The sequence below is a fragment of the Musa acuminata genome, unplaced genomic scaffold (genome assembly GCF_036884655.1).
Source record: "Musa acuminata AAA Group cultivar baxijiao unplaced genomic scaffold, Cavendish_Baxijiao_AAA HiC_scaffold_570, whole genome shotgun sequence".
Taxonomy (NCBI): Eukaryota; Viridiplantae; Streptophyta; class Magnoliopsida; order Zingiberales; family Musaceae; genus Musa; species Musa acuminata.
In genome coordinates, this window is record NW_027020809.1 from 1 (window position 1) to 10,000 (window position 10,000).

At 34.6% G+C, this 10,000-nt stretch overlaps 1 protein-coding gene and 2 non-coding genes across 3 annotated transcripts; 1 reads left to right on the forward strand and 2 right to left on the reverse strand.

The window, feature by feature from the left end:
* Positions 1-1,886: 1,886 nt before the first annotated feature.
* TRNAW-CCA (transfer RNA tryptophan (anticodon CCA)) lies at positions 1,887-1,960 on the reverse strand. The gene has a single exon. It is a non-coding gene; the product is annotated as a tRNA-Trp (tRNA).
* A 164-nt stretch (positions 1,961-2,124) lies between these two features.
* Positions 2,125-2,198, reverse strand: TRNAP-UGG (transfer RNA proline (anticodon UGG)). The gene has a single exon. It is a non-coding gene; the product is annotated as a tRNA-Pro (tRNA).
* A 5,660-nt stretch (positions 2,199-7,858) lies between these two features.
* Positions 7,859-9,803, forward strand: LOC135661731 (photosystem II CP47 reaction center protein). The gene has a single exon (XM_065176542.1). The coding sequence runs from the start codon at positions 8,133-8,135 to the stop codon at positions 9,657-9,659; it is 1,527 nt and encodes a 508-aa protein (XP_065032614.1). The 5' UTR covers positions 7,859-8,132; the 3' UTR covers positions 9,660-9,803.
* Positions 9,804-10,000: the final 197 nt, after the last annotated feature.

Here is a 10,000-nt window from a genome sequence, read left to right on the forward strand (position 1 = left end):
AAAACTACTGATATTGCATCTTTGTGAGATCGTCAATTTTGTACCAAAGGTTTATTTCAAGTATACCGAATCAGTATAGCTATCCTTCCTCTGGCACAGCAACGCAGTCTCGATCGGTACCGAAATGCTACATAATTCTTTTCTTCTTTTTTTGTTCCTTGTCTATGCATAACTCTATGTTATTCAATAGATCAATAGAAAATTACTCAAATTCCTTATAAGATTTCCATTATTGGATTCATAATAGAAAGTAAAGATCTTGGAAAAGCGTGAATCGATGGTTTCTAATAATTTATGAAGCATATTATAATATTCACACAATTCAATTATATGTATGCGAAATCTATAATAAACCCATTTTTTGGTTAAAAGTTTTTTTGTTCAAATCTTTTTATTTCAAGTAATTGGTTGGTCGTATAATACAATAAATATACTGTAATACAAAATACAATAGTATATACTATATTAGTGAAAGAAACAGAACATGAAAGAAACAGAACCCAGTTGGAACAATCCATATTCGTGATGCAACCGTTATTGTATTAGATCCAAAACAAAGGTTCTTTCTTGACCAAACTAGAAGTATGGAACTCCATGATATGGAAAGACAGAATATAGAATCTAAAAGGATAATGGAAGTTGTTCGTCTTTGAATCGAGTTGGACCTGAAAAAAAAGAATAAAAATATAAAAATGAAAAATAGAGTAAAGGTTTTATTTTTTTCGATAGATCGTGGGACACCTTTTTCTTTTCATTCGAAATATTATGTTATGGGCAATTAAGCAACCTATTACTGTACTGAGTCCAATGAGTTAAAATAAATAAAAGGTAAATAGTATCAGGCCGTTCGTTCCAAAAAGGATTAGATCCTATTGAAATAGAAAGGAAATGATTAAAATGGAATTTTCAAATCCAATTCTTTTATTCCAAAATTACTTAAATTACTTATATTTTATTTAATATTTTATTTAATATTTAAGTATAAGTCCATAAGTAATTTAAGTTTTGAATGAAGTTACACGGCACAGTTCTTAATTACTATTACTTTTACTTATACTTTATATTTTACTTACTTTTACTATTACTTTATTCAACTCACAAATACTTTATTCAACTCACAAATTCCACAATGAATCTGTTGATTCCGAATCATAGGATCGGTCAATGTCACAGCAGATGAATCGAATTTTTCTACCTATGTCACTCTTAGTTAGTCTTATCTATAATGACTGATGAATCCAGAATTTTCAATTGGAACTAAACTAATTCTGTCAATTGATTTTTTCTTGCCGTCGTATTTTGTAAAAATTGAAACTTAGGTAAGTGTTTTATCAACATATGTAGCAAAAGAACATATCTAATTTAGCTCTTTCATGCTTACTATAACTAGTTATTTCGGTTTTCTACTGGCTGCTTTAACTATAACCTCAGCTCTATTCATTGGTTTGAACAAGATACGACTTATTTGAAATGAATTGAATGAAAAATTGATAAAAACGAATATTTCTCTGAGATTCCGGGTATTCTATGGTTCTTTCTCACATCAATTGCCAATTCTTGGTCATTGAGATTCACGGATAATTCAGATTAATATTTAGGGATAGATCTTACCTTTCTTTTTATCCCCTTAAACAAACCGAAATGATTGAAGTTTTTCTATTTGGAATCGTCTTAGGTCTAATTCCTATTACTTTAGCAGGATTATTCGTAACCGCATATTTACAATATAGACGTGGTGATCAGTTGGACCTTTGATTGAGTAATATTTCTTTCTTTTTTTGATTGACCTCCTGCAGGAAGGAGGTCAAATTCAAGTTACAATTCAACTTTTTGTTTTGTTAAATTATTAATTATTTTATTGTGATTCGACATCAAATAAACCGAATCACGCTCTGTAGGATTTGAACCTACGACATCGGGTTTTGGAGACCCGCGTTCTACCGAACTGAACTAAGAGCGCTTTCTTATCCTTATGACAGGAGATACGACTGTACTGTAAAGAAAAGTAATTTTTCTACCCCCAATACGTCTTGCATACATATAGTATGCAAGACCGGAAGATTATGTCCAATTTTAATCGATCTCAATGAATCCCTCGTTACTGCCCATGGGAGAAGTAATAGGTAGGGATGACAGGATTTGAACCCGTGACATTTTGTACCCAAAACAAACGCGCTACCAAGCTGCGCTACATCCCTTTTCAAAATTGTTGTACAGTTTCATTGTACAAAATCCCTGTCTTGTTTTCCATATCGTCATTTTCTCCTCCATCTATATACAATTTTCTTGTCATTTCTTCTTTTTGGTTTCATATAATAAAAGAATTATATACATCTGAAACCTAACGTATAAAAAAGTTAATATTTATCAGTAATGCTCAGGAACAAGGGATTAGATTTTTTTTCTTTTACAAAAAAAGAAAAAAATCTATTGCTTCATTGTACATATCTATTTTAGTTAGGAATCCTGTTTAGTTAGGAATTCCGTGTAAAAAAATACAAATGATCTTGAACTACAGCATCTGACCATATATGTATTACAATCCATAATAGAAGGAGGATTTTCAATGCGAGATATAAAAACATATCTCTCCGTGGCACCTGTGCTAAGTACTCTATGGTTTGGGTCTTTAGCAGGCCTATTGATAGAAATTAATCGGTTATTTCCGGATGCCTTGTCATTCCCCTTTTTTTAATTCTAGTTATTGATTGATATGCGAAGAAATGAAGAAAATTAGAGATACAATTCCACGTGACTAAAATTTCGAATTTCGCCCCTATTTTTTCAGTTCTTTAGGATAGGAAGGAAAAGAAAAAAGTGTATTGAACCTCAGCAAAAATGTGGTAGATCGAAGATCGAATTTTGGAGAACAGAAATGAAAATGTGGATCCAGTCTACGGCGAGTTCCACGAAATCATAGCATAGAAAGAAGATATTTAACTTAAATAATAAATAAAATAAATATTAATAAAATATTGAGATTTAGGATAGGAACAATTGAGAGTTAGAAAGAAATTGTATTATTTAATTATTACTCCATTAAATTATTACTTTATTATTCTAGTAAAATTGTTACTCCATTAATATAATATTAATTATCATTATATAATGAAATGATAATTGCAACGAAATACTTAGAAATTCCATTTCTAGTTAGTAACTTCTATCGATTTTTTTTGTTCTTTTCTTCTTCTTCAGCTCGGATCGAAAATAGAAGAGTTAAGCCGATCCAAAATTCAAAGGAGGTTCATGGCCAAGGGTAAAGATGTCAGAGTCATAGTTATTTTGGAATGTACCAGTTGTGCCCGAAATGATGTCAATAAAGAATCGCCAGGTATTTCTAGATATATTACTCAAAAGAATCGACACAATACGCCTGGTCGATTAGAATTGAGAAAATTTTGTCGCTATTGTAACAAGCATACGATTCATGGAGAAATAAAGAAATAGATCGAACAGAACGCGTGTGCGCTCTCGCCAAGGAAGAGGAAGAACTTAACATATATTTAGAAGAACTTAACATATATTTAACATACTTAACATATATTTAACATATATAATATACATAATGTATAATATACATAATGTATAAGATATATAATATACATAATGTATACAAATCAAAGCCTATTTTGGTCGGATCTGAACTGAAGTGAATAAAGAAATAGAATTTTAGAAATAAGGAATAAACCATGGATAAATCCAAGCAATCTTTTCGTAAATCCAAGCGATCTTTTCGTAGGCGTTTGCCCCCAATTGGATCGGGGGATCGAATCGATTATAGAAACATGAGTTTAATTAGTCGATTTATTAGTGAACAAGGAAAAATATTATCTAGGCGGGTGAATAGATTGACTTTGAAACAACAACGATTAATTACTATTGCTATAAAGCAAGCCCGTATTTTATCTTTGTTACCTTTTCTTAATAATGAGAAACAATTTGAGAGAGCCGAGTCGATCCCCAGAACTACTGGTCCTAGAACCAAAAATAAATAGACATACTCTTCAATTGACTCAAAACTCCAATTGTAACTCAAGCTCAGATTGATGTTTTGTTCGAAAAGGCCTAGAATCTAGAGCGGGTTCCTGTGTTATAAGAAACAAAAAATGGAGAAAATTTTTTTTATTGAAACATATTCGTTCATTCCTATTACTATCTTAATTTCTTTTTATTCTATTTTCCCGGAGTTCCTTCTCCGGGGAATTCTGTTTCAATCATTCCTGTACTGTATATTACTTTAGAATCTACTTTATTTGATGATCTTGTTGGAAATCATGTAAAGACAATTCTTATTTGATATAGCTATTTGTGCAGGTATTTTACGATTAAGAAGCAATTGCTTCTTGTACAGATTGTGTATTAATCTACTATAACTATACAATACCTTATTATCACGAGTTACTGCATTTATCCGAGTGATCCACAAACGACGAAAATCCCTCTTTTGCCTGCCTCTATCTCGATGAGAGGAAGCCAAAGCTCTCATTTTCTGTTGAGTAATCGTTCGAGTAAGTCTTGAATGAGCTCCTCTAGAGGTTGATGCAAATAAACGAATTTTTGTTCGACGTCTCCGAGCTGTATATCCCCGTCTAACTCTGGTCATTGAATCAAATTAAACCTTAATGAATAACTAATTGATTTCGATTCTTTCAGTCATCCTTTTCCCCTCTCACGGTCGATTAATAACAAAACGGATTATTCCGATATATAAAATATAAATTCCAATGGCTTTTGCTACTATAACCTTCCTGACCACAATTTTTTATTCCGTCCAGGCATTTCACCTGCAAATAAGAAATTATAATGATACTCAAAAAAAATAGTGGGTTCCATCGTTTCTATGGTTACTTCTTAAACGGTGAGGTCCTCTCTATACACCGGAGCCTCTTCTTTCATTTAACCAAATGGTATTGTGAACTTGTATAGTTCACACTCTTTGGCTCTACCCATCAATTATAGAGTAATAACTCTTTTCACACTAAGAGTTATCTATACAGTGACGGCATTTAATTAGGAAAGTTGGCTAGGTAGCTGACCCTCTTAGTCCGCTCTTTTAACAATAGGCGCATAATCTTTTTGCTTCTTATAATACTATTTCCTCCGCTTAATGGATAACTATTTGCTACCAATGGGGAATTGCTTTTCATCTCAAATCTAGGTGATTGGATTTGCACCAATGGAAACCATAAATTCCATACACAATATAGGTATATGATAGATCTTTTCCATTTACCCTATTCATTGGTACCGGTCATTGACACTGGAAAAATTGTCTCATTTGTTCGAACTCATGATCTGAACGAGTCGCACATACACCCTAGTACATGTTCCTCGACGCTGAGGACATCCTCTAAGAGCGGGAGATTTCGTAACATTTCTTATCGGCTGTCTTGCGTTTCTAATAAGTTGTTTAATAGTTGGCATGTCGTATATATATATATGTATATATAGAATTAGAATGGAATGGGTTGGTTTAGATCGATCTTAACCTGATGATTGGATTGATGATTATGAATTTTTTCTATTCAATACCAAATCACAGAAAATTCGAATTATGGTTTGAAATGGATTTACACGAAATCCCCGGTATTTTCATTTTCGACCGCTACGAGATCAACAATGCCATGAGCTTGGGCTTCTGTTGCTGACATAAAAACATCCCTTTCCATGTCTTCGGATACAACCCATAAAGGCTTGCCCGTTCTTTGTACATAAACCTTTGTGAGGGTTTCACGAAGTTTCAGTAGTTCTTCCATTTCCAGGACAAATTCCCCTGTTCGTGATTCATAAAAAGAACTAGCAGGTTGATGAATCATGACCCTAAATATATTGATATTGATATAACATCATGAACGGTTCCTCTATCTCGTATGATTGGGCTAATGTAAGGGATAAAAAAAAAATAACAAGAAGAAATTGAACAACCGTACAGGCATCTTCTGTGCGTTGCATACGGCTCCGCAATGGAATTTACTTTTTTCTTCTCTTCTATTCTATCTAAGAAAGAAAGAGAATCCATCTGATTCAGATCGTTGAATGATCCATTTACCACCCTTCCTTTCGTAGGAGTCAAAAATACTATGATGGTTCTGTTGCTTTATATATTTATCTCGTCTGTGATTTAGCAATCCCAAAGTGCCTTTCTGATACGATCAAATAAGGAAAACTGATCTTTTTTTTTTTCATTTTCGTACTCTTCCATAACATAAATATCAGAAAGAAACTTCTGGTGTGGAAGAAAAATGGTTTGTGACGCTGAAATGTACCCCCGACACATAAAATCAACAAATCGGAAATAACCTTTGTTTCATACTACTATCTCGATACAAAATCTCATGTTATGAAAAAACAATAATGGTTTGTTCATATCGAACTCGAAGTGCCATGCTATTATTACTTATTATTCATATTCAATATGGCGAAGGCATAGTCTTTCTTTTTTTTTTCAAATAAAAACTCATTGGCGCCAAGCGTGAGGGAATGCTAGACGTTTGGTAATTTCTCCTCCGATCAGAATGAAAGATCCCATAGAAGCGGCTAACCCCATGCATATTGTATGCACATCGGGTGGCACAAATTGCATAGTATCATAAATAGCTATTCCTGATACTACCCATCCGCCGGGAGAGTTTATAAACAAAAAAAGATCCCTAGTATTATCTTCTATACTGAGATATACCATGAGACCAACAATTTGATTTGAGATCTCGCTATTAACCTCTTGACCTAAAAAAAGTAATCTTTCTCGATGAAGTCGGTTGATTAGGACAAAATTGGTTCCTTTAGGAACTGTACGTGCACCTTTGGATGCATACGGTTCAAAAAAATTGCGAAAAAAGAATCAATGTGTCGATTCCAGTTCTATTTTTTTTTTTTTTTTTTCTGTAATAGGTTTTTGTTTTTCTAATAAAGCTTCCATTTTTAAAAAGACATGAGATGAGTTTTGGCTTCCTTACCTATAAAAAAAGAATTTACTGAACTTATTGAAATTGAACAAATCTCTCTCATTGATGTATTGTTTCATCGACATTCAAATCACGATGTAATTTTCTTGTTTCTGAATGGGCCTTTTCAATTCTTTTAGGTTCATGTTCTACTCCGGGAAAAGATCTGTCCGAATTCCATTTGCACATATAGGGCAAATGGTCTCAGTACCACTTCTTTTTGTTACGACTTTTTTTTTTCAATTCGTTTCATGCCTTTCCCCAATCATTCGATGTACTCATCATACTATTCCGTTGGTTATTGGTTGGACGTTTGAAATCACTCCTATAATAAGGATAAGAATCGTTTATGATACAAGCGGTAATCATACATTACATGGATTACCAATTTGGTATTTTCTGAACGGAGCCTGGATACTTTATTACTTTATTTTATCTGGATACTTTATTACTTTATTTTATTTTTATTTTTCCAAGTCAACCATAAATTCTCCTAATTGATCCTCAAAATAAATAAATTGATCTAATTGCACTTCACGCTCCGAATGATTGATGGTTCACTCAATACAATATTTCTTAGGCGAAACAGAGGATATTTCGATCGAGGGAGAGAACGGGTAAATTCCATATAACCCAATATGTCTGACAAGTCGCACTATAAGTCAACCCAAACTGCATCTTCCTCTCCAGGACTCCGAAAAGGTACTTTTGGAACACCAACGGGCATTAAATTAAAGAAAAAATTGAGTACTATACTTCACTTTAATGTGGAAACATAACAATGGCTTTATCGTCTTCATCCCTTTTTCTGTTTATTGTATTTTATACATAGATTTTTATACATAAATTGGAAGGTTTATTTTATAGAGTAAGACAGAATGAATAAAGAAAAATTTTAACTAACGGATCAATCGTTGGAGTAATAAACAAGTATCTATGCATTCGTTTCCCGAAAGTAGAACTAATCCTCCCATTGCGTATTGGTACTTATCGGGTATAGAATAGATCTGCTTCTCTTTGTTCTTACGAACAGAATTGTTCCATTATTTTCAATGGAACGGAATAAAAATTAACCCTTTCTCATACGGAATCTACTGAAAAGGTTAGATACATAGTATAGTCTTTTCCAATGCGATAAAATAAAGTGACATAGTGTCTATTTTTCTTTGATAAAGGGGTATTTCCATGGGTTTGCCTTGGTATCGTGTTCATACTGTCGTATTGAATGATCCCGGTCGATTGCTTTCTGTCCATATAATGCATACAGCCCTAGTTGCTGGTTGGGCCGGTTCGATGGCTTTATACGAATTAGCGGTTTTTGATCCCTCTGACCCCGCTCTTGATCCAATGTGGAGACAAGGTATGTTCGTTATACCCTTCATGACTCGTTTAGGAATAACCAATTCGTGGGGTGGTTGGAGTATTTCAGGAGGAACTGTAACGAATCCCGGTATTTGGAGTTATGAAGGTGTGGCAGGGGCACATATTGTGTTTTCTGGCTTGTGCTTCTTGGCAGCTATCTGGCATTGGGTGTATTGGGACCTAGAAATATTCTGTGATGAACGTACGGGCAAACCATCTTTGGATTTGCCTAAGATCTTTGGAATTCATTTATTTCTCTCAGGGTTGGCTTGCTTTGGCTTTGGCGCATTTCATGTAACAGGTTTGTATGGTCCTGGAATATGGGTGTCCGATCCTTATGGACTAACTGGAAAAGTACAACCCGTAAGTCCAGCGTGGGGCGCAGAAGGCTTTGATCCTTTTGTTCCCGGAGGAATAGCCTCTCATCATATTGCAGCGGGTACATTGGGCATATTAGCAGGCTTATTCCATCTTAGTGTCCGTCCGCCTCAACGTCTATACAAAGGATTACGTATGGGCAATATTGAAACTGTACTTTCCAGTAGTATCGCTGCTGTTTTTTTTGCAGCTTTCGTTGTTGCTGGAACTATGTGGTATGGTTCAGCAACTACCCCAATCGAATTATTTGGTCCCACTCGTTATCAGTGGGATCAGGGATACTTTCAGCAAGAAATATATCGAAGAGTTAGCGCCGGACTAGCCCAAAATCTGAGTTTATCGGAAGCTTGGTCTAAAATTCCCGAAAAATTAGCTTTTTATGATTACATTGGTAATAATCCAGCAAAAGGGGGATTATTCAGAGCAGGGTCAATGGACAACGGGGATGGAATAGCTGTTGGGTGGTTAGGACACCCCGTCTTTAGAGATAAAGAAGGGCGCGAGCTTTTTGTACGTCGTATGCCTACCTTTTTTGAAACATTTCCGGTAGTTTTGGTAGATGGAGACGGAATTGTTAGAGCCGATGTTCCTTTTAGAAGGGCAGAATCAAAGTATAGTGTTGAACAAGTAGGTGTAACTGTTGAGTTCTATGGTGGCGAACTCAATGGAGTCAGTTATAGTGATCCTGCGACTGTAAAAAAATATGCTAGACGTGCCCAATTAGGTGAAATTTTTGAATTAGATCGGGCTACTTTGAAATCTGATGGCGTTTTTCGTAGCAGTCCAAGGGGTTGGTTCACTTTTGGCCATGCTACGTTTGCTTTGCTCTTCTTTTTCGGACACATTTGGCATGGCGCTAGAACCTTGTTCAGAGATGTTTTTGCTGGCATTGATCCAGATTTGGATGCTCAAGTGGAATTTGGAGCATTCCAAAAACTTGGGGATCCAACTACAAAGAGACAAGTAGTCTGATACAACATTGCTCTGGTATCTTTCGCCTCTTTTTTTGATTTGACATAGGGTTAGGGTACTGAAGAAATCTTGACTTGAATCACCATCTTTTCTTTGACTCTTTCCTTTTCTTTATATGGTAAATGATGCCAAATGAATAGGTGTGGAAGCTATAATTGTAAACCACGATCGAATCTATGGAAGCATTGGTTTATACATTCCTTTTAGTCTCGACTTTAGGGATAATTTTTTTCGCTATCTTTTTTCGAGAACCGCCTAAGGTTCCAACTAAAAAATGAAATAATTTTTCATTATCTCAGTTGAAGTAATGAGTCTCCCCATATGGGAGGCTCATTACTTCA

Bases quoted from the DNA above. Each gene is read 5' to 3' on its own strand.
- LOC135661731 (XM_065176542.1), top strand. From the start codon at position 8,133: ATGGGTTTGCCTTGGTATCGTGTTCATACTGTCGTATTGAATGATCCC.